This window comes from Amblyomma mixtum, chromosome 8 (genome assembly GCF_055824585.1).
Source record: "Amblyomma mixtum isolate Tamu chromosome 8, ASM5582458v1, whole genome shotgun sequence".
Lineage (NCBI taxonomy): Eukaryota > Metazoa > Arthropoda > Arachnida > Ixodida > Ixodidae > Amblyomma > Amblyomma mixtum.
In genome coordinates this window covers 16344108-16368310 of record NC_143019.1, presented here as the reverse complement: position 1 = coordinate 16368310, position 24203 = coordinate 16344108, and the positions used below count along the sequence as shown (strand labels likewise).

Sequence of the window (24203 nt, the reverse complement as noted above, 5' to 3'; positions counted from 1 at the left end):
CGTTGTCGCGGTAGAAAGCTGTTCTACCGTGCCAGGGAGGGGCAATGCACCCTTTGTTGTCGGAGGTGAACAGCGTATCGGAGAGGGAAAAGGCACGGTTGTCATCTCTGTTCTACGAATTCAACGCGACATTCACGGACCGGCCTGGCCTCACTACACTAGTAAGGCACAGAATAGACACGGGTGATGCACTGCCTTGGAAGTGCAATCCTAGACCAATTAGCTTGGCTAAGAGAAAAGCACTAGACGGCGCCTTAGACGAACTTATCGACACTTATTTCGCTGTATTTCTGTGAAGAGTCTTCGTCCACTGCTGGAGTTTGGTTCAGAGGAGGTTGAAAATTTTGGGCTGCCCCGGTTTTGCTTTCGAGAAGCCGGCGGTAGACAGAAAAAGCCAAGGCAGGCCAAGCCGAGCCACAGGTGCAAAAATGGCGGTGGGTCGGGCGTGCATGTGTTTGTGGCATGGTCTGAGACCCAAACTTGTACAACCTTCTCAAAATGGACCGTCGTTATTGAGAAACTTTTCTTCCTGGTTGCCGGTGTCGAGGCAGCCGCAGCGATGGTCTACGCTTCGCAAGCAGTGGGATACCAGTCCCGCAGCGCGACGCCGTTTCGCCGATGGAGGTGCCGGCAGCGGTACCGGTACCAGCAGTGGTACCGGCGGCGGTGCCAGCAGCGGTGCTTCAGGCCGCTCGACCGACCAGTTTTCGCAACGGGCGATGAAGTACACCTTTGTGGCATTCGGCGCAATGTTCACCGGTGTCGGAGGCTTCCTTGTCGTCACATGGGGTGCGTATTTTGCGGCGGTAGCAAACGCGAATCGAGTGTCATTTATCGTTGTTATTTTACAGGTGCACCTCCACTGGACGAGCATGGCAACGAGGTGAGCCGATTTCTTAGTGTCCCAGAAATCGCAGGCGAAGCAGATTGCTGGTTGTATGTAGTGCAGATGTTCCTTTGTTTATATGCTTTTGTTAGCATTTATTTATAGCGCGAGCGATCAGATTGGTCAGAGGTAACATTCACTTCCGCAGAGCAGATTATAGTTGCATTTCCGCAGTACTACTACCTAATCGGCGCCTTTCATGTCAACTTCTGTGCAGAACATTCGTACTTCTGATGCTTTTTGCAATCTTCCTTGCGTGTAGAATGAGCACGAGTTAGTCTGTGCTGGTCAAACGCGTCTCTCTTCGTCGTTTAACGCTGTTGATTCTTGGTCCCTTAACCTGTGCTTATCATTTGGTTTCAGCTCAAAGATGAATTCAGCCACAGTAAGTGGACATGAGGTGAGTGTTTTGAATCCAGACACCACTGAATTGCCGGCGCCTTTCAGTGCCTCGCTGGAAAGCCCACCTGTACAGAACTTACAAGGAGCTTCAGCTATATAATAAGGTAAGGAACTCTTTCGGTCGTGTTATACAGTAAATCAGTAGCGCGCCAAATGCAATACGCCTAATACGACTAATAATTTTGTGTGCCTGCGTATGCAAGAACTATGATCAAGATGCGAGTGCAAAAATTCCACAGAGGACAACTAAAGTTTCTCTTCATTCATGCCTTGGCCACACGAACAGGGCATACGAGTGAGAGAACATTTAAATGTATGCCACTTTGCGGCACTGCATGGAATGTTAGCTAGGAAAAGTGGCATGGCTCATTGAAATTGGTCATTACAATTTCATATCATTAAACCTCATTATAATTGTCGATTTAGGCTCAGTACTGTAACTGCCATAAGCATCTGTGTTTCTGCTGGACTGCTTGGCACAGAGTCGGCAAATCGGTTAGCTCCTGCAGCACTGTGGGAAGTGCATGTAAGCAGTGTTTTGTAGCACTGCTCGGTCTGTCTGTGTGCCTGTGTTTGTGATAGTTAACTAACAAAGTGTGGTTTAAACCATTCACAATGGTGGTCAATGGAACTAAAAGACTCCTTGGCCTATTGTTTCGACAATGAGATGTCAGCGGGAGAGGCCTTTTCATTGCACACTGAACGCAACTCGGCCAATGGTGACAGTGATCTTCCGTGTGCAGATGATCCAGGACCCGTCCCGTGAAAAGCTCCTTCCGGACCCTCTGACTGAGCCATACTACCAGCCACCATACACGCTAGTCCTGGAGATGACCGGGGTGCTCGTGCACCCGGACTGGACGTACCAGACCGGCTGGCGTTTCAAGAAGCGGCCCGGGGTGAACCTTTTCTTGCAGCAGGTCGGACCGCCACTCTTCGAGGTGGTTGTTTACACCTCGGAGCAGGGATTTGTGAGTATGCACTGGCCACGGTGCTCTGTGGATTGCTTTGCCTACTGCCTGCCACAGCGATAGCTGAATTATTGTAATCGAGAACAGTCAGATTCACCTACAGGACTATGAAAATGTCATACATGCATTCTATAGGGATTGAGCACTCACATGAGTTTCCTTTGTTTTGCATATAATGCAAGTCGGGATTAGAGCAGACACTGCCATGTGGTGGGAAGATGGAAAGGGGAGAGCAAACAGCCTGAGAGTTGGTTTATGGTTAGTGCAGCATTCAGCCTGACTGAGGAGGATAGTTTTGAGACCATCCTTGGCAGCCACATTCTTTGATTACAACGCGTTCTTTGATGACAGCTGTGTGATGATTCTTGCAGTTCCAAGACAAATAGGTGGTGTGAATTTTATTCTTTCACATTAAAAGTTTGGCAGCCTTCTTAGCATAAGTGTTTCTTTTGTCATGAAGGGCAATTTGCTGCATGTAGTTTTTTTGTCACTTGGTAGTCAGTCTGAACCATTTTTAATCATTGCAGTAATTTTTCAAAACCAGTCTTGAATGCGAGGGATGCAAAAATGGCTGAGTTTTGCAGTTTGCTAGTTACTCTTTGATGACAAGTAGTAGTTTTGTCACTTTGGATGAATTCAGCATGACATTCTGTCTCTCGCTTTTGGCCAGAGAAGGGATGTGAGCCTAGCTACATGCCTCGCTGCTTTTACCACCTCATTTTGGCATCTTGCATGCAGACTGCATACCCCATACTGGACACCCTGGACCCTCAGGGCTACATCATGTACCGGCTCTTCCGCGACGCCACCCGATATACAGGTGGACATCATGTCAAGGCAAGTCCTGCATAAACATTCATGTTTTCAAGTGTGGAGCCAAGTATCAGCAGCAATGTCGAGCATGTTTTCTTATCCAAAACTTGTCATGGTCTCCCTCCTTGAATTGCCAACAGACTGCGCAAGTTTCCTATGGTACCTTTTTGCAGATTGTGAAAATGCTGTGAATTAAGTAATAGTAAGCTTATCTTGGTGAATAGATAGGTAATTTCATTTACACTTGCATGATACATCAGAAGTGACAAACACTCTTGTTTCGTTTTTTATAAAAATTCATTTCTATTTTTAACAAAATATTGCATTAGTCAGGAGAGTGCTAGGCTTGGGAAGCTTATAACTAACTTTAGGAAGCATTCTTTTTGCACATTTTATCTGCCTTGCAATACCTCTAACTCAAAAGTAGAAGCATCTGTATACATTTTCCACCCTCTTGAGGTAGGGGCCTTCGATTTCGAGTCGTATCAGTGCCCGAATGCTGTGCAATATGGGCACTTGTTAAATAACCCCAGGTAGTCTAAATCTGGAGTCCTCCAATATGGCTTCCCTCATAGCTCGTGTGTTGCTTTGGGGGTGCTAACCCCCTCAGTTCGCAAGTTCATTTCATTCCGATTTCATCTAATTGTTTCGTCCTGAGCTAAGTTCTTAAAAGTATGTTATACCTAATTTCTACCCAAGAATACATCTTAAAGTGTAGTTTGACAGTCTACAAAACTAAGGGACTGTACAGATACTAGTGGTTCTGTTGTACTGTCTTCAGAGCAGTGTTTTCAAGTAGCTGAGGATTTCCTCTACTGGTTGAATGTGATCTCGAGGAGTAGCACGTGATTTCTACCCCTTCCTCCTTTTCCACCCCCAAGTCAAAAAATAAAAGACAGAAACCTGAAAATGAAGGGCCCTGTCTTGAAGCTATATTCCATTACAAACTGAAGAAAGCGCAAATTATGCCTCGTTTACTGCTATTGCTCATAGAGCACAGGTGGTGTAATCAGTTCAAATGAAGCAAGTTGCAATGCTCTACTTATAAGTACAATATTCAGCTACTAGAAGGATGGACCAAGCATTTGGATATAAACTGATGAAATGAAATCTGTCCAGAGCAGTCTTGGATATTTGTACAAGGGGCAGCAGAGCGGGACAAGACTCACTTGTTTCCCTTACCGTCTGCCATAAACATGTCAGCTTATTCATTTGAGGTGCATTGTATTTTTTGTACTCCCTGCTCATTCAGTCTGGCAAAAAGCTTGCGAATGTATGAGCGCACAGGCTGTCAGCATGGCCAGTTGAATGGAATTGATTTGCAACTGACTGATTTGAGCAGGGCCTACCGGCTTGCTGTATAAGTTGCTAGGGTTATTTATCTGATAAGGATGTGATTTTTGTGTCCTGCAGGACCTCTCTTGTCTCAACAGAGACCTCTCGCGCGTGATCCTGGTGGATTGGAGCGCCGAAGCTTGTTCCCTCCAGCCACGCAACGCTTTGCGGCTTCCGAAATGGGATGGCAGCGACGACGATCGCACGCTCATCGATTTGGCGCAATTCCTGCGAAGTGAGTGCTTGACGCATTTCCTTACTTTCTTGTACCTTTTTCATTGCTGCAGTACATTAGGCGTGATGTAGTTGGAGTGTGGTCGTCTGTTATGCATGTACATTTTTTCTTTGCTGATGCAAGGCACGCACAGAAGTCGGAAATTAATGATGCTTGGTAGTGTGTCGACTGGGCGCGTTGAAGATTAACGAGGTTTTATTGTAGTTGAAAGTAGCTGTTCTGGTTGCTGAAAAGTGATTTCTGCCGGTTCTTTGAGTGAACAACATGTCGCAGTTTTGATAATTATGGCAAAGCATTAGCCGCCACTAGAGCAAATAAACTACAACATATTCTCGATATATCTAACCTGAAGGGGACCGCAAAATAGTTCAATATATCGATAATGCAATATACAAAACATATAAATAGATAAGCTTATTTGAAACTTAAAAACAACAATACAGTGCACCCACGTTGCAACAGTGTATTGGCACCACACTGCTTGCTAGGTGTTGCTAAGCCTATCCTGCTTCGCAGTGAAGCTGCAGAAAATTGTGCTTTGGAACTAGCCACCACCTGTCATAAGAGGTCGAAATCTTGGTACCAGTACACTATAAATACAATAATCTTTCATTAAACTTAAGGTACAGTTGGTTTCCACAAAGCCTTTCACAGCAGAGCATGCCAAACAAAGTTCACCAGTCGCCTTTGGTCAGCTAGGTTCAGCTCTAGCGCTGTCAGCACTGAGGAGCATTCGTTCAGTGCAGTAGTTTAGAAAACTTGTGTGACAAAGTAGCAATACTTCGCTTTGTACTTTTAAGGGTAGCTTGAGCATCGTCCAAGCTTTCCGCCTCATTGTATCGCAAAATCAAGGTACGCTAAATTTCGCATTAGAGAGTACTGTAGTCGTCACAAAATTTTTTGCTTAGGATCTTCAAGGTGATGTTTTGACTGTTCGATATAAACTGTAATTCAGTATACTTGCAGGTTCGATATATCTGGGAAAGACTGTAGTAGTTTTAAAACTTGGCTCTTGTTGAGATCACTCTGCATGTGTGCTCGTCTCTCATCAGGCTATAAAAAGGACATCCAGATTGGCTTTATCTCTGTAGTCTCATGTGTAGCTTTGTTGTGTCATCTTTCTTTTCTTTCTTCCCTTTTCTTGTTTTGCCCAGCCATTGCTACAAGTGAGGTAGAGGACGTGCGGACAGTTCTGGAATACTACAGCCAGTTTGACAATCCCTTAGAGGCCTTTAAGGAGAACCAAAGAAGACTACAGGTAGGCCCTTTTCAGTCAGTTGTGCAACTAAGAATAAATGCTGGAAACGTATAGAAAGTGTTGTTTCCTTAACAAATCTCAGGATATGTTTCGCTCCAGTGAATATTATCTACCTCTTGAAGGATGTCACGTTTTTTGCTAGTTCCTTTGTGCATTTTGGTGAAGCCGTGGTAGCAATCTCCCAATTTGCACTTTTCAGGAGGAGAAACAACAGCCTCCCACGGATTCGGGCCCCAGCCAACGTTCGTGGGCCATGGGGCTTTGGAAGCGTCAGTGAACAAGCGACAAGAGACTGTGTCACAAGGAGAGTTGGGCCTTAGACCAGACACTTGCTACTGTGTGGACGGTTTGCAGATGACTGTGGACAGTGACGGTGCCTGCTGTCGCCAATTATTGCATCGAATGGACTTTGATTTCGGCACCGATGTGGCTGCCGTCTTGCGAAGAAAGTAGATTTTGATAACCATAGATTCTAGGGATTTCAAGCATGTCCGGGGGATAGGAAAAGAGGACTGCGCGTTCTTTTTCCCTTTGGGTGTAACCACCAGTGAAGAAGGAGAAAACCTTGTGCGATTTTCTTTTTTCTTTCATGCTTGCGGAAGATTAAACCGTGCATCTGAGAGGACAGTGATCCCTACCTCCAAAGGCCACCTTTGTGTTACGGAGTCACTGAATAATTTTGTGGGTGTCTGTCAATGCCTGCTCCTTCTTAACTAGTTCAGTATTAAGTGAGGCACGGATTTCAGGCCTCAAAATCAAAACTGTGCTCTGGAGTAGAACCAGTCTTCAGGCCTCCTTATGCGAGTGCTGAGCGTTATTTTTTTATCTGTTCTCCGAGCATTATATAATGTGCCATTGTTACGTCTACAATGTCTGACTGCACTGTACATTTAAATAAGCTTTTACAGCCACTTTTTGTTACCATTGAGGCCAGGGGGCTAACATTGCCATATTGGATGCTTTTGTTGTCTACGATTGCCATGAAATGGATGCAAAAGCCGTCAACACCCCACATAGCAGTTTGATGGGATGTGTTGCATAATACATTTTTATGCTTCCATCTCCAAGGCATTTCTTACAGCCAAGCTGTTTATAAGCTGTGACTTGCATGATTTCATACATCTAGTAGCTTTACACACTGGTAACTTTCTTTGTGCGTAAATGTAAATAAAGTGCATGTTATTCATCAGACAGTGTTATTAGTGGCTCACCAAGGCAAGACTAGCATGGGATATGAGACCCATCAGCCCTTCCCCATCACACTGATACAGTCGTCTACAGTAACGTAACTTCGACCAGCCAAAATATATACTATATCAGGGTCTTTATTATATCAGTTGTTGGTGATGGCATAGCTCCAAGGATGTTGTCTCGTTACCTACTAAACACAAAGTGCTGGTTTATAGAAGAAACATCCAGAAACACCTTCCATCCTGCTTACATTGACTTTATGTGATTATTTATTTTCAGTTATCACATTTTATGTTATCACGTTCTCAATTTCGTTTACGTCTTGTGGAAGTACCACACTCGTGCAAATGCAACACGGCTATAAATATAACGCCAGTTTGATTCAATGTAAAAACCAAAACTTTGCGTGAACACGGCGGCGTCTTCGATAGCCCCAAGGTCATTTAAGCGGCAATAGTTACGAAACGCGGGCGACACAGTCAAGCTTTGGAAAACCGGCCATGCAGGGTCTCTGCTGCCCTTTTCTTCCCTTCTCTGCTCTTCACTGCAAGCTCTCATTTATCAGCGACCTGCGCCGCGTTTTGCCTCACGGCCCCAATGCCTTCGAGAAGTTGGCTTCTCCTCGCACTCCTGAGCATAGTGGTGAAGCCATCTTTAAAAAAAAAAAAAAGCCGCTTATCGTCTTCGGTATCTGTTTGCAGACTTTCCTCCGAATGTTGGCCTCCTCATCCTAGGCTTTGCGCGTGCCGTGATGTTATTTCGCTGGAAGTTCGTCACCGCGGTCAGGTGCTCTTTCCTATAGCTGTTTTTTGTAAAAGAAAAAAAATGTTACTATAAACGAAAAAAAGTAGTGTATGGAAGGCAAAACGGGACCGCAGTTTCACTTTACTATTCCGGGTCTACTATAGCTGGATTCAACTGTATTCTGTGGCCTGCTGTAGCATTCGGCTGTTGAGCATGAGAATGCGGGAACCAATCGCGGCTGTCATGGATGCATTTTGAAGAAGGGAGAACGCAGAGAAAGCCACCTGCTGCGTAATGTCCGAATGGGCGTGTGCTGAAGCAATACCCTCAGGTGAGGGTATTACCGTATTTACTCGCCTAATGGACGCGCTTGCATAATGAATGCACCCCTCTTCTACTTTGGCTGTAAAATAATAAAAGTGCAATTTTTTCTCTTGCATAATAAAAGCACCCCTTTCTTTTGGTGCAAGGTATACTGCTGATGATAATGAATGCTAAGAGGTGCTCTTTTCTGAATGTCGAAACAACTATCTAGTGCTATAAAATGCCTTCTGTCGAATGTCAACACTATTGTACCTCACGCTGAAAGACGAACGGTCCATTGGAATGTTTCGTGAGGAACCCAAGAAGCAGTAGAACACATTTTGTATAAATAGTTTTCTCCATTCAATCTTCCATGTTAATGATTGTACCAACTTATAGCGGTTGACTTCACTGAAAGCTGAGAGTTTTGCTGTATCTTACCAGTACTCACCTATGGGGCAGAAATGTGGAGGCTAACAAAGAGGGTTCAGCTTAAGTTAAGGACAACGCAGCGAGCTATGGAAAGAAAAATGATAGGTGTAACGTTAACAGATCGGAAGCATGCGTGGGCAGACTGGGTGAGGGAACAAACGCGGGTTAATGACACCTTAGTTGAAATCAGGAGGAAGAAGTGGGCTTGGGCAGGGCATGTAATGCGAATGCAAGATAACCGCTGGTCCTTAAGGGTAACCGAGTGGATTCCAAGAGAAGGCAACAGTAGCAGAGGTGGCAGAAAGTTAGGTGGGTGGATGAGATTAAGAAGTTTGCGGGGATACAGTGGCCGCAGCTGGCAAAGGACAGGGCTAATTGGAGAGGCATGGGAGAGGCCTTTGCCCTGCAGTGGGCGTAGTCAGGCTGATTTAAACCTGCATAATAAGCACACCCTCTAAATTTTCAGCAATTTTTGGCGAAAAAGTGCATTCATTTGCAAGTAAACACATTACCTTCGAGCTTTTAGTTTACTGGTGCCAAAACATGACCCCCCCCCTCTGAGTTTCATATACAGATGAAATGAGCCACTGTTAGTGGTATCAGCATCAATTAGCAGCAAGCCTGTGTTCTTTCAGCTGCCCAATGAGAGAACTTTACATACAAAAGAACTGAAGAGTTCGCTTGAGCAGTACATGTTAACTTTTTCAATAGAACCACTCATTCTTTTTAACCAAGCTCTATGTTTTGAAAGTGCACTTTTGCATGCTTTAAACAGAACAAAGAAGTGCACTATTGGCAAGTCGCCTACCGTGTGGACGCATTGTCAGACTCTTCAAATAAGTCGGAAGGACAGTTATGTCTAAATATTTTGGAAAAAGCCTGGAACAAAAATTTGAAAAATACAATACTCAAAGATAAGAATAACTTTGTAAACTAAAAAGATTGCAAATCTTCAGCAGCTCATTCTGATGACCAGCATAGCGTGCTCCAGTAGCTGTCTGAACTGCTGGCCCCTTTTGCTCACAATTTCATGTGTGTCAAATACAGCATGGGCACCTTTCACACACTAATTCAAAGCATTTTGGAGATTCAGTCACACTTCGGAAAAACAGTGACTGCCAAAGATGATGGTGATCATTTGTCTTGGATCAGGCTGAAAAGGAAAAAAAAAAAGGACAAGGCAGGATCATCGCCTCTATGGCCAGGGAAGAGACTGTGGAGCCTGCCATTGCATCTCACATCGTTCACAAGCACCACGACAGTGCCATATCAGTCTTAAAATAAATTATTTATGCCAGTCTTAAAATAAATTGTTATTTATGCATGAAATGTAACCAAATTCGGCACATATATGTAACTTTTTATGCCAGTTTCAGAACTACATTTTATTATAATACAGCCTGTAAAGTTGTTGAATAATTACAATTAACACTCATGTAGTCACCCCCGGGGCATTATATAATTAAGGAAACGTTTTGGCGCTCAATTTTTTGACGTCTGCATGTTCATAAAGACCTGTTTTGTGCAATACAGCTATTAGTTCTTTTAGATGCTCAGTACTGATGGAAATAAAAGTTGAACTCCAGAACGCATATTTACAGAAAAACATTTCTTACAAAAATAACTCAAGAACTACTGCCAGTGTACATAGAAAAATGGAGAGCTTTACTGCACTCCTTAGTGTCTCGGTATTCATGCACAAAAAACAACCATTCTACTGTCATTCATTACAAAATGTCAAAGGAATGAGTGATAGCAACTGCGGAAAGAGTGAAAGTCGGAAAAATCAACCCTAAAGTTCATTCCCTCCTTTGCCTTATCAATTGCATCGTGTGCTCTTGCTTTTGGTCACAGAAATGTGGCATTGCAACCAACGGAAATTCCAATCTCTCCTCTTTATGGTGATACCAATATGATAGCACTCCGTCATCGGAAAACCTGCAGAATTCGCAAAGCGCCAGGACCATCACAAGCATAATTTACTGACGATTTTTCACAACCACGCATTAAACATAATTTTTCAAATTTGTACTCTCATATTTCACTATAATTTTTTGTCACAGCACAGATGGAGACCCAAAGATTGCAAAACACTTAAGGAATTGAAAATTTGGACCAAATTGGTCATTTTATTTGCCGCATCCCTGTTAGCAGGAAAAAAGCAATGTGCCATGATAAACTATGGTGGCCACAACAAACAATCATTTGCTATGAAAGAATCAACTTCCTTGCCAAATCTAAAGCGATACTCTACAGTAATATGTCGCGCAGGCAACACGTTACTGGCATGTCAGTACACAAACATGGCATGTCCAGGCATCACGGCATGTCCAGTATACAAACAGGAACAGGTGTTGGAGGCCCATGCCAACTCGCACTGTGTACCTGTTCACAATATGAAAAAAAAAAAAAACACTTCTGTCGTTAGGATTGTCTTGTGTCATCAGAAGAAATGGGCACGTTGTGTGAAGATATAGTAACTGATGAGTAATGGAGTAAATTCCAAGAGAAGGCAAGTGCAGCAGGAGCCAGCGGAGTCAAGCAGGTAGGCGAGGTCAAGTTTGCAGGAATAAGGTGGCCGCAGCTGGCACAGGACAGGGCTAGTAGGAGGTTATTGTAAGCAGCCTTTGTCCTGCACTGGGGTAATTAGCATGACAATTATTTGTACAAACATGAATATCCGACCGCTGTTACCAGCCTGCCTGGTATGGCATGAGTGATGTCCACAATATTAGGCAGTTCATATGCCTCCATGTCATCTCTTAACCACTCTGTGCCAATGTGCCCGTAAACGTACTCCTTTCACTAGGAAGCCAGACTGTGGTGGTCTTTCGACTCCACTGATGCAGCAAAAGCTATACTGACGCAACAGAAGTTGTGAAATTGACAGATATTGACAGAAATATGGCAAGATATTGACAGAAGCTTGGAAAGGGTTGGCATGAGTGTTTCTAGGCTTTTTAAAGAGAGAGCATTAGGAGGGCCACGACAGCAAAAACCATCTGGCGTCACATGTGTGTGAGGCCTTCACCTGCTAACCGAGGCAGGTGGCGAATAAGGGGAGTTCTCTCTCTCCACCTGCTATATCAGCGGCTATAATGAAACACCAGCTCCAATGACACACCGGTGATAGCAACTGGTACGGACTCCTGTGACTGGTGATAGTGATTGGGTTCTAGCAACAATTGTGGCTTAGTGAAATTACAAGTAGCTGTAATGCTTGTAGTGGCACAGTTCGTGCTCCAGGCTGCAGAACAATAGCACAAAGGAAGAGAAGGCAGAGGAGAAAGTGCTCTCACATCCACATCAATCCAATTGGTTACGCCTCAATAACACGAATGCATTAGCCAGCAGAAATGCCAAATACTTGCTGCTGTTGTTTCAATGATTAGCACAGCGTGCTATGCATAGCTTGTGAGAATGTGTTAGCACTGAAAAAAAATTGAAAATAAAAATTGTAGACGATCACAATTCAAAGCAAACAACTCTGGTTTTACCTTGACTCACAAGCTGATGCAAAGAGCCAATGATGGCATGCAGGCAGGCTTTTCCACCAATGATGTAAAGTGAAATTAAGAATAGGATACAGACACTGATATGTAATGTGGAAAACAGGTGACCAATGATTCCTTGGAGAAACTGAGTGTACTCTAAAAGAAAGTAAGCACAGCAGGGGTTTTATGAAAATTGTGTGGGAAGATGAGATTATGAAGTTGTTTGCAGGGATAAAGTGGCTGCAACATTGCACTGGAGAGGCTTAATAAGAGGGATATCGGAGAGGCATTTAGATCTAGTTGAGCTGCAGATGATAATGAATTGCTCGAGAGAAACTTGTCACTACTTTTGAAATTTCACCTGTGCACTTTCGAATATAAAAACAGAACACCAAGAAAATGTACTTTCACTACAGGATCCCAGGTTTATTCAAGTACGCTTGTGTTCATGGCCACGGTGGCTTCTCATTCGGCCCATACTCCCGGCCATAGAGCTTGCTCTTGCCTCGAAACCTAGTCAGGCTAAGGTCTGACCGACGGTCAACGTACTGCCCAAGGGCCCAACAAAGACCAAGAAGTGGGACACCCTTGAAGTACTTCACCCTACGCCACAGTGTTGCCGCATCCATGCTGCAAAGAAAAGGTTAACTGCTGTAAACAATTCATGCAAACCTGTTTTATCAGGCAGCCTGTCTTGCTTCGAGCTTATTTGCATCAGCATCCACGGATACTTTTAACAACTACTGCTTAACACATTCACTATGTCGTTAGTCACCAACGGGTCAAGTCGTACATCCGAACTGTGCGACCACAAACAGCGAGTCAAGCGATGAAGCCAGGGGCAGGAAACTCTAGTTAGTTTCAGTTTCAACTACTTCAGCACACCTGGTGACTGAAAGAGAACTGATGCTTAAAATCTAATGATTCCTACGCACACGCACTGCACGATCGGCAGCAGTGGTGGCCGAATTGTCTGAGGCACCAGATATGAAGCTGCTCTATTTTCGCTGGTGCTGGTTTGAACCCCACTTGGGGACAAAGTTTTTTTTCTGCTGGATACCGCTGTCGTGATGATGACACGACACTTCAGCTAGCTTCTGTCCTGCTGCTATGGGAAGAATTGGCACTGACATTTGTACTGGCTGGACAATGGTGCGTATCGAAATTTCCTACCCCTGATGAAGCCATGTGATAGCTCAGTAAACGTAACAGACCCCGCGAAAAGCACACATGCAGGGTCGCTACTGCCATCTCTTAGCAGCTCTAAGAAGCTGGTATCATGACTGGCTCACTATAGTCAGATACAACTTAAGTCTGCAGTGAAGCGCCACCCATATTCACGACCGCCGCACAGATTTCCTTCACAACAAAAAAGTAGACCGTTGTTGAAACTTCTCTTATTACCTAAACAAAAAACTAATCGCAAGAAAAAAATTATGAGCTCTATGACACTAGACTTGTTTAATATAGTCAAACATTAAAAAGTTGATTTTATTTGCTACTGAGATTGGCCATCGGAATAATACAGTGTGCCGCGGACCATGGCGCATGTTAGCAACTTCTATTTTTTTTAAGCTGTATCCTACTATAGTGAGTCGCGCTGCACCCAAGCAAATTTCAGGGTGGCCCATCAGTGGGGCACAATGCACAGGAATTAGATCCCGGAAAATTGCAGCTGAAGTGAATGTGTTCGAGGGACACTGCAGTAAAACTGAAGAATCAACAGTTGTAATGACAAAGGCGCTACTTACACTGAAAGTAAAGGCTTTATAAGCTAAAAATAATCACAAAATTAAACACAGGTATTAGGGCCGCTGCGGTGGCTCAGTGGTTATGGCACTCGGCTGCTGACCCGAAAGACGCGGGTTCGATCCCGGCTGCGGCGGTCGTATTTCGATGGAGGCGAAATGCTCGAGGCCTGTGTACTGTGCGACGTCAGTGCACATTAAAGAACCTCAGGTGGAAGTTTCCGGAGCCCTTCACAATGGCGTCCCTTATAGCCTAAGTTGGTTTGGGACGTTAAACCCTCATAAACCAAACCTAAACTAAACATAGGTACCGCCATCACCAGCTGTTTTTGCAAGCAAACTGAAATGACGTCATGACTGTTTCTTGTGCGTGGAACCATGACGCTAGACCACACTATCATTAACTCCCAAACTGTGATGAAGTCCTCTTTAGGCTTCACATCACGACCATGAGTCGGACAGCAGGAAAATTTTTAAATCCCATTTTCTCGGCAATAAATGTGTCTTTCTGCCGGACAAACAACAACATAGCGAGAGATCTAGGATCAATTTAAACTAAGAAAAAAAACTGAATCACGTTGTCCTTTCAATGCCTTTAAAACTATTGATTATCCAGCAATGTTTTAGAGTTCCAAGACAATGGCTTTACACAGACAGTACATTCTCATTAAGTGCAATAACAAAACAAGCATGAACTGCGGCATTGGACGCACAAAGGCAAGGAAGGTCTCGTGCCTCTCAAGAAGCGCGAGTAAAACACGTACACGAACTATACCAAGAACAACAGAACAACTCTAACTCGTGCTAACATCTTTCCTTTGACAGCTTTTCTGTTTGCATTTGCTCCCAGCGTTTGTCTACTAAAACGTATGGCACAACAATTTAACTGCTACTTGCTACACCGTCACAGCATCCATGAATGAACAAAAAGTTCCTGTGTCCCGAAAATTAGCTGAGGGGGTTCATTAACGGGCAGCTTAGATGAGCCTGCATCAACTCATAAGTCCCCAGGTGAAGCCATACGAAAAGCCTGAACCTAGCAGTAAATTACGCACTAGGCTATCGCCCCACATATGACTTTAAAGCGATGCAATTTAATTTTATCGCACGATTCTCAGACAGCACAGGCCACTCCGACCTTCAGTGAACCTACGTCGCCCGTAGGCTAAACTCACTTGAATCTTCACGGCTGCTGTCCCGACTGCTCAGCGGCTGCCTTGGTTTTCTTCCAGCGCTGAGTGCGCGAGTAGTCGGCGTAAATAGCCCACACAGTGGCGACCGGGAAAATAACGGTTACGGCGTAACGTCGACAAAGCGTGAACACAGGCAGCACCTTGGCCGGAATGACTGCCATGCACCAAGACGCTACGCAGCCCTGGTGCCACTTGTGGCGCACTTGGCCTCTGAATAGTTAAAAACAAACACACGCGCAATCGTGAACAGGATGATTGCAGCACTACACAACATGCGACAAAACACCAACCTCAAATATTCTCCCTACGTGACCTTACCCTGGCACTTGCTCGTTCTTGTCTTTCAGATTGGGCTAGGATTGGCTAGGTTGGCTAGGTTTACTGATTGCTTGGATTCTCGCCGAGGTAACATTATAATTACGTCTGACGCATTGTACAACATATTCCATAAAGTGCAGGCAAAACTAATCAATTACTTGTCATTATAATACTTAAATATTAAATTTACATAACATTTTTATAGTAATACATGACCTGAACGATTGTGTGAATGGAAGCATAGCGCGGCGCGGCCGATTCCGTACGCTGTAGATGGTGGTGGTGAAGTTTACGCGCAGGCAGATTCGTTGTGGGCACGGGAGGCGAGCAGAAACAAGTAGCTCGCGCGTCGTTGCCTGTACGCTTTGTCAGTCGAAATTTTCTCCATTTCAGCTCTTCCACGTGCGTGATTGAGCAATACAAAATCACATCTGTTCAGAGCGTGTGTGCGCGACGCCTAAGGCCCGCAACCGACCACGTGAACCCCGCCTACTCATCGTGGTGTGCTCGAGACGCATAGGGGCTCCATTTTCGGCCGGTTAAAAATGATCATCGGACGTTGCGAAAATGCGGGCTTGTGCTGTTTGGAGCCGAGGTAGCCATATACATTCAGCCGCCTACGCTATTTAAAGGTGCGGCTTTGCCTCCAAGATGGACAGAATATTCCACGAGAAGGTAGGAATGTCTTTGCGCGCTTGAACTTGTGCGGCAAGCGAGGTTTCGTGGTTTCACATTGCACGGCTTCGGAAAGCAGTCAAGTGTGCCTAGTGTCGCCTGTGTTATTTCGCTTTCCTCGAGTTGGGCGTGAAGTAAACCCTGAATAACGGTTGTCTCTCAACCGCTGTGTGCTGCTAAATCTGCTGGACTCGAAAAACGAAGTGTTATTGAGCGGCGAACTAAACATGCGTTGCTTAGATTCGCAGTAGCAGGCTATCGAGTGTGCGAAAGCCCATTGTGCAGCAGGGTTTAGGCAGTATGACGAAAGCGTCGATTGAATTACGCCGTCGGTATTTCTCCCCAAACAGCGCGGATGAAGGAGGCGATTTTTGTATGGTTTGAAGTTGGCCGGACGCAAACCAGTAGGAATCGCATTAATACTTATTTTGCGGGTACACCGAGGGCCCAGGCTCCATTTACTGAGAGGAAAGCACCTTCCGGGCCAGTGGTTCTCCCATTCTAGCGTTGGAAACTGTACTTATTGTTTTAGCCAGTAGGTTTGAGCCCACAGATCCGAAGTCTTAAGCCTGTGGCTTTCTTAAAGTTAATGCTTCCTAAACCTTGCGACTTGGAAAATTGCGAGAAATATTTTTTTTCCCTCAGAATACTCGCCATACATCTTAATTAGGCGCCTTCCTTTCTTGATTATGCCCGTAATAAGCGTCAAATAGTCCCCCTTCCTTCCCCATTCTTAAAACTTCTTGCTATGAAGCTTCAGCTGTTGGCCTGGTGATATTTGTAGAGATGGTTTTAAATATGGTCACTCGACCTAATTAAGCTGGTTGTGGCAGTCTACAATAGATTGAACATTCAGTGCATTTGGAGAGCTGGAGAAACTTTCCTGCCTAGGCCCTCGACAGTGGAGATGTGATTGTCGGAGACTCCAGCAATGAATTTTGACAAGATGTAGAGGTGATCAGGTGACTGGAGCTGACTAGGATTGGAAGAAACGTGAAGGGAATAGTTGCTGCTCATGAATATCAACAGTTTGGATTGATGCCAGTTTTCATCTGGCATTGATGCCAGTACTCATCAGACGTCAATGTGGGAATATTTGAGCATGTTGTGTACTTGCAGAAGTGTAGAATAAAGCGTGTCGGTCTTCTTGTAACCGTATGTTTTGCATTAATTTCCCAACGCAGCAAGAAGGCTCGCTGTGTGCCCAGCACTGCCTCAATGGACTGCTTCAGGGCGAGTATTTCACTGCTGTCGACCTGGCTGCACTTGCCCAGCAAATTGATGAGCAAGAGCGCGAGACGATGGCCGAAGGAGGCCTGAACAGCGATGACTACCAACGTTTTGTGCATGTGCGTGAGTTGCATTTCACTTGGATTTCGATCCTGTCTGGTGTGTGGGACATTTTTTAGACAACGGCTCTTGGGTGCCTGTTCCTGCATTTCGCATCTGTCCAAGTAGCAGATTGAAACACCACCTGAAAGGTAGCTGCCACGGGAAGATCCGAGAGAGTGGCTAGCAGCGTAACACGCCACTTGCCAGTGGTGGCAGGTGGCGTTCATACAAGAGTACTCAAAAGTAGAATGTCATGCAAGAGTACTCAAAAGTAGAATGTCATACAAGAGTACTCTTATCGAAGTAGAATGTTATGCAAGAGTACTCAAAAGTAGAATGTCATACAAGAGTACTCAAAAGTAGAATGTCATACAAGAGTGCTCTTGTTGAAGTAGAATGTCATGCAAGAGTACTCAAAAGTAGAAAGTCATACAAGAGTACTCAAAAGTAGAATGTCACACAAGAGTACTCAAAAGTAGAATGTGATACAAGAGTACTCAAAAGTAGAATGTCATGCAAGAGTACTCAAAAGTAGAATGTCATACAAGAGTACTCTTGTTGAAGTAGAATGTCATGCAAGAGTACTCTTATCGAAGTAGAATTTCATGCAAGAGTACTCAAAAGTAGAATGTCATACAAGGGTACTCTTGTTGAAGTAGAAGGTCATGCAAGAGTACTCAAAAGTAGAATGTCATGCAAGAGTACTCAAAAGTAGAATGTCATACAAGAGTACTCAAAAGTAGAATGTCATACTCGAAGTAGAATGTCATGCAAGAGTACTCAAAAGTAGAAAGTCATACAAGAGTACTCTTGTCGAAGTAGAATGTCATGCAAGAGTACTCAAAAGTAGAATGTCATACAAGAGTACTCTTGTATGACATTCTTTTTTTTTTTAAGCATAGACCATGTTATACCAAGCACCCTGTTCAGGTTTCTCTGCATGTCTGTCCATGCTTTACTGTCAGTGCAAGCTTCTCCCAGTCTCATGGCTATTCCCGACTTACGCTGGGTGCGTGTTGTGCGAGTGCAGCAGCCCTCGGGAAACCTGGATGACAGTGGCTACTTTTCCGTGCAAGTGATTGCCAGTGCACTCAAAGTGTGGGGCCTGGAACTGGTGCCTTTCAGCAGCACTGACCCCGTGGCCAAGGCAGCCCAGGCAGATCCCACGTGAGTTCTTCTCCTGGGCCTTTGCTGCCGAACCCAAGGTGCGGGATCGAATCCCAGCCTGGTGGCTGAATTTCAAGGCGAGCGAAAAGCAAAAACGCCTGCTTGCTGTTTGTTGTTCAGTGCATGTTAAAGAACCTCATGTGGTTTAAACTAATCCGAAGTCCTCTACTACAGCACTGCTCACAACCCATCTGCAGCTTTGAGACATTGAACCCCACGTTCCACTTAACGCCACAAGCACTCTTGGTTTTTCTCGTACAGAGCATGCTGTCGTGTAGCCCACTGTGTGTTTAAGTACGCAGTGATGTGTGTACTTTTGAGAAATACTGGGCATTAATTTGTAATCTTGTCGCTACGCTAATGGCTTCAACGAGGAATATGTGCCAGCAGTACGAGTTAAAGGGAGGAGGTATCCCATTTGTGCATGCTGCAACATGTTTCTAGCTGAAGGGTGACTCTGAAGTTGCGGGTCTCGGGTGATATCAAAGGAAATTTCAAATCGGCCTTCAAGAATAATAACGATGGACATCATAAAAACTGCACCTATGCTTGAAACAATTTACTGCAGGGCATTCGCATGAGAGACTGAGCATGCATGTCTGGATGAGATTTTTCATAGCGAAGAAAAAAATACAGGGTCTGTTCTGAAAGTAGTAGGACTGGTTTTTTCCTGGGCGAACGGGCGGACGAGAGGTGGTCTGCGCTTACAGGATAGTTGAAGGAGGGTATTGGGAATACTGGAGAAAATCGGCAGTCGGCTCTCGGCCGTTGAAGCGAGCAGGTCGCTTGTACTGTGTACCCCTGTCGAAACGTCTCGTCACGCAGAATCATAGAGCGTTAACTGGATCAGTGATACGCGATCAAATTTGTGTAAATCTTAGTAAAACGGGCAAAGAGACGACATTATTAGAGCGACCTACAGTGACGCTGCCATGGGTAGATCAGGTGTTTTTTGAGTGGCACAAGCTGTTCCGAGAAGGTCAGGAAAGAGTGGAAGACGACGACCGCTCCGGACGCCCTTCGGCCAGCAAGCCCAATGAAAATGTGTAGCGAGTGAACCATTTACTGAACAGTGATTGTAGGATGAGTATCAGAATGATTGTTGATGACTTGAGCATTCCTCAGACCCAAGTTTTTGAGATCGTGACAGAAAACTTAGCCATGAGGAAAGTGTGCGTGAAGTTGGTGCCGGGACTGTTGTCAGAGGAGCAAAAGGCCAACCGGGAAGTGATCTGCCGGGATCTTCATCATGTGAATGAGGACCCCGATTTTTGGCCGAGCACAAGGCGGCAACGCTGCCTCAGGCCCCCTACAGCCCCGACTTGGCCCCACCAGACTTTTATTTTATTCCCGAGAATAAAATCGACGCTCAAGGGGAAACATCATGGATTGGTAGAGGCGGTTCAACAGGCCGTGGCGAGGGAGCTAAACAGCATTCCGGTCCAGGCGTTCCTGGAGGCGTACGAAAACTGGAAAACTCATTGTCAGCAGCATGTAGGTGCGGAAGGGTGCTACTATGAAAAATTCTAATCGTGTGTACTATTCTCTTGAAAAAGTTTTATTTAAAAAAATGAGTCCTACTACTTTTAGAACAGACCATGTATATATATAATCCTGACAGGCACCGAAAACATATCTGAACTTTCTTTGTGGAAAAAAATTAGTTTCTCTTTTGACGAAAAATAACATCGCAGAGCTTGCTTGGTGTTTGAGATCAGGCATTCACCTTATTCTGCTTTCATGCTTGCAGCCAGCTTACGGCCTACATATGCAACTACAAGGAACACTGGTTCACCATCCGAAAGTTGGGTGGCCGCTGGTTCAACCTCAACTCGCTCCTGTCCGGGCCACAGCCTATCTCCAGGACCTACCTGGCCCTCTTTTTGGTGCAGCTGCAGCAGGAAGGTAATGCTGTGCAGTCTGCGTGGGGGCTTTCAATAAGGTTTACGTCCAGAGCTGCTGCTGTTATTGCAAGAGCAGTTAAAGGGGCTGCGAAACACTGCTTGGGGGGATACCGGCTATACTTCAGGTGGGTTCTTTATGTCACACAGATGCTGACCTAAATAGAATTACAGGAATCGATGCACAGGAACGGGAGTTATTCAGCGAAGAAATTTCAAAATCAAGCAAACAAAACGCTGCCCTCAACTCGATTTTGGCGGGGCTTCCCACTTCTATTTCGCTCTCCCAATGACGGCACCTGGCGCAACCAATCAAAACAGCCAGCCAGAGCACGTCGCGGAAGTTTGTACTCCATGGTTGCCTGCTCTCTAACTCGTTCTTGCTGAGACTGGCAGCGTCGTTTCCATGCCAGAGCGCCCCTAGTGGTGCATTTTTATTTTACTTGCATTGCAGGGCTCTTATCTAAGACAAACAAGTTGTTTTTGTTGATCTAATATAAAACGCAGACAGGTGACAAAATGTGTCTCTATTTATTCACACAATTTGCAGTATATTTACTGTTTGTCCGATCATCAAGCTCGCGCCAGGTGATGTCATATCCGCTGCTAAAAACCCGCCACTGTGTGGCGACACCATCAGAGCCATGAAGTTGTTTTTGGGAGGACATTAAAATATTAAAAAACGGAATATACGCGGTATTACCGACGCTAATAGCACCATTATAACTCACTGTATGCAATCAACAGGCAAAACAGTTAACTAAGATTGTGTTTCTGGGCCCCTTTAAGGGCACGTTTCTCGGTTCTCTTGCGTCGTCGAGGTCGGTGTAACACGAAAATAGGATGAAGCTAGGGAACGAGACTGGATGGAGGCGGTGGCACAAACTACTGCTTGCATCTAGGTTCATACTAGTGCTTATGCTGCTTGTGTGTGCTGCTGTCAGAGTGGTTACGGTCGTGCCACAACTGATGTCATGGAATCTTCTAGAGCCTGCGGTCGAAACGGCATAAAAGAACGCCGAGAATATCTCGGCCAGAAGGAAGAAAGAGATAGGACGCAGAATAAAAGAATAAAGATAAGTCCACCACTGCAAACTGTTCCCACATCATGTTGTTACACAGGCATGGTGCAACTGAAAACAGATGCAGCTGGAAAGTGTTGGAATTTAGAACGTCTTCCTTCTTATGAACATGATCCCCACTAACAGCAAAGCATTTCCACCATTGGTGCACTATACCCTATGCATGCAATCATAGAAAAAAGAGAACAGCTATTCTGCCTTGCCTACTTAATGGTCCGGGCCTTGTGCTGCCAAATTTCCATTTCCCAAGATGGAGAAACATCGGAGCGTTACATACTTCCATGTTTGACAAAGGGGTTGCCAGTGGAGTTTGCTATTGGCATCATTAACAGCCATTGTTATTCTTCTAGGACAGCATGCAGAAATTAGTGCAGCAGTCGCAGAAATTCTGTGATGGTGATGGGAATTACATCAACAAGTAGTGTGCTTCTGTAAAGTTGGACATTGTGTGCCTTCTTTTGAGTGCGAGATATTTCAATTTCATGTGTTAATAAAAAACATTACAGCCCAGTGGGCGAAGTTACTGAATTCCTCTCTTATATGTGCACTTCATGGCATTGTTTAGCGACCACCTGCCATTGCTGTTTAGAGCCTGGCTGGAACTATGCGAGTAACCAGGCATCGAACAAAAGCAGGTTTCAGCTTTGGTTCACAGAAAGGGATTTGGTTTGAATTACGCTCAGTGTTCAAAAATTTCATTTCTGCCTGCTTTGCGTTAAGATGTGTATGTAAGACTTACTGATAGATCTGGACAATTTATCAAAACATTTGCAAAAGATAAAAGGGAGAAAATCGGCCCCCACGTGAGAACCTGTGGCACATCTTGTTGGCCGGAGCTGGGCCTCAGCCCTCACTTGGAACAAACTTTGGTGTGCGCGGAGAGGGAAAGAGGGAAGGGGATGGCTTCAAGGAAGCATGATGCAGCACTCCTTCTTTGAGTTCTTTTCCTTCATGCTTTGAAGGCTGGTCACTAGTTGCATTTCTCCTGACAGCTTTCGTCATTTTTGTTTTTATGTCTCCGAAACAGGTTACTCCATCTTCGTTGTGGTGGGACCTCTACCCCAGTGCCAAGCCGACGAATTCCTCGAGGAAGACAGTGATCGCGACCTTCAGGAGGCATTGCAGCAGAGCCTTCTGGAAAGCCAACAGCCAAAGTCGTCAGCCGAGACAACTTCTACGCTGTCGGAAGAGGAGATGCTGGAGGCTGCCCTAAGACTCTCCATGGAGAGCTGACACGAGTGTATCGACACTGACTATGCAAGATTCCGCCTAAACTGCGCTTGTTGAGGCGGTGGCACTGTGAGCAACTGCAGGGTCAAACCAAGAACGTGTGTGCAAAGGACTCGATGGTGCAGTGCAAACTCACTGCCCTCTTATGTTACTGTTTCCTTGCATACGTACTGCAATATTAGTTTCAAGCCCAAATAAATCTATGCAGGAGCACATTTTCATTGCAGTCACACGTTTGTTGGGCTGCAAAACAGTTATGTTTCGGTAGGCAGCAATTCAAAAACATTAGCATCAATTTTTTTGTTACTGTGTACAAATGCCTAATGATCACAGGTTTGTGTGAATAAGCTTCGTTAATATAAGACTGCACGTATAGTTGCACTTGTTGCATAGCGCTGTAAACTGTTGCATGCCTGGTCTGCAAGACGGGTACAAATAAAAAATGTTACTTGCAATAAATACATGTCATTTACTGCATTTATTCGTTGCACAGTTCATTTCATCCAACATGCTATGAGTCGAAGCTGCGCAACCAATCTTTTTTTGTTCCCTCACGATTTACAGCATGGCTCTTGTGCATTGCACAACACACGCAGCCTGCGACGGCTTAAATGCGGCAACAACCTCACATATGTACATTTGCAGTATAGTGAACTAGAATTCTAGTTCACTGTAATTGCAGCCTGCCAATGGATTCGTCTCCGCTCGGCTTAAACAGCATTTGTCGAGGCTCACGCCGGCAACAGGCAAGGCACCGCAACATGGTAGACGAGGAGCCCTACAACGGGCCGATGTGCGCGACGTCAAACGAAGTAGTGCGGCTTCTTGACGTTGATGCCGTACTCCTGCAGCGCGGGAGTCAGGTCTTCCATGGTGAGCGTGTAGCGCTTGTCCTTGGTCGCCTTCTTGCTTTGGCCGGCACCGCGCATCTTGCAATGCTGCAAGGCGTCGTTGGTGATGTCCGAGAGGAACTTCTGCGCCGCCAGCGAAACGAGTCTGACGACGCGCGGGTCGCTGGCCTCCAGTCCAGCGGTGTTGAGGTAATGCGCCGTGACAGCGTCCGGCAGAGTCGGGCTGTAATCTTCCAGCTGCAGCAGAAGTTCCGACAGCGACTGGCCCGACGGCACCGACCTGGACTCGGCAGTTCCGACCCCGCTGGCAGGACTCGAAGCGCCGCTTTCGTGCTTGACATTGACCGTAGCGTTACCTTGCTGCAAGCCTTCCGACATGGCGGCCCTGTCCAGGGTTGATCCGTCTTACGAACGCGTTTTTGAGCTCCAAGGGGAGCCGAGCAACGATGCAGTAGATCAATCGCCCACTCTTCAACACAACTACCACTGATCCACGATAACGCAATACTATTGGCGCTGACGCCACACTGACCACGAACGCACGATCAACAACGCAACTCGGCTACTAGCTCGTTGCCAGCGCTGGCTATGGCGCTGGCACTTTGCTCGATTTGCCCCTATCGGCGGATCAACTCGTGAGCT

The 24203-nt window shown here is 45.4% G+C and overlaps 4 protein-coding genes across 7 annotated transcripts; 2 read left to right on the top strand and 2 right to left on the bottom strand.

Moving 5' to 3' along the window:
• Nucleotides 1-428: 428 nt before the first annotated feature.
• On the top strand, nt 429-7089 carry LOC149331491 (mitochondrial import inner membrane translocase subunit TIM50-like). The gene is made up of 9 exons (XM_089556659.1): nt 429-789; nt 852-883; nt 1250-1271; nt 1334-1392; nt 2032-2259; nt 2998-3096; nt 4486-4642; nt 5797-5900; nt 6100-7089. Exons 1-9 carry the CDS (start codon nt 429-431, stop codon nt 6175-6177), a joined length of 1140 nt encoding a protein of 379 aa, XP_089412785.1. The 3' UTR covers nt 6178-7089.
• A 5375-nt stretch (nt 7090-12464) lies between these two features.
• On the bottom strand, nt 12465-15422 carry ND-MNLL (NADH dehydrogenase (ubiquinone) MNLL subunit). Of its 2 annotated transcripts, none has more exons than XM_089556666.1 (3): nt 15324-15422; nt 14988-15215; nt 12465-12694 (listed from the first exon to the last, which is right to left on the bottom strand). In XM_089556666.1, the coding sequence occupies exon 3, from the start codon at nt 12691-12693 to the stop codon at nt 12511-12513; it is 183 nt and encodes a 60-aa protein (XP_089412792.1). In that variant the 5' UTR covers nt 12694; nt 14988-15215; nt 15324-15422; the 3' UTR covers nt 12465-12510. The 2 variants fall into 2 exon arrangements, with proteins under 2 accessions (XP_089412792.1, XP_089412791.1); XM_089556665.1 differs by having other exon boundaries at nt 15296-15370.
• Nucleotides 15423-15581: 159 nt separating this feature from the next.
• Nucleotides 15582-23191, top strand: LOC149331489 (ataxin-3-like). 3 transcript variants are annotated; one of them, XM_089556663.1, is made up of 5 exons: nt 15582-15998; nt 17183-17351; nt 18459-18497; nt 20248-20402; nt 22508-23191. In XM_089556663.1, the coding sequence occupies exons 1-5, from the start codon at nt 15975-15977 to the stop codon at nt 22691-22693; spliced, it is 573 nt and encodes a 190-aa protein (XP_089412789.1). In that variant the 5' UTR covers nt 15582-15974; the 3' UTR covers nt 22694-23191. The 3 variants fall into 3 exon arrangements, with proteins under 3 accessions (XP_089412789.1, XP_089412787.1, XP_089412788.1); XM_089556661.1 differs by having other exon boundaries at nt 18296-18497; XM_089556662.1 differs by having other exon boundaries at nt 15584-15998; nt 17183-17347; nt 18361-18497.
• On the bottom strand, nt 23170-24186 carry LOC149331488 (transcription initiation factor TFIID subunit 10-like). The gene has a single exon (XM_089556664.1). The coding sequence runs from the start codon at nt 23937-23939 to the stop codon at nt 23514-23516; it is 426 nt and encodes a 141-aa protein (XP_089412790.1). The 5' UTR covers nt 23940-24186; the 3' UTR covers nt 23170-23513.
• Nucleotides 24187-24203: the final 17 nt, after the last annotated feature.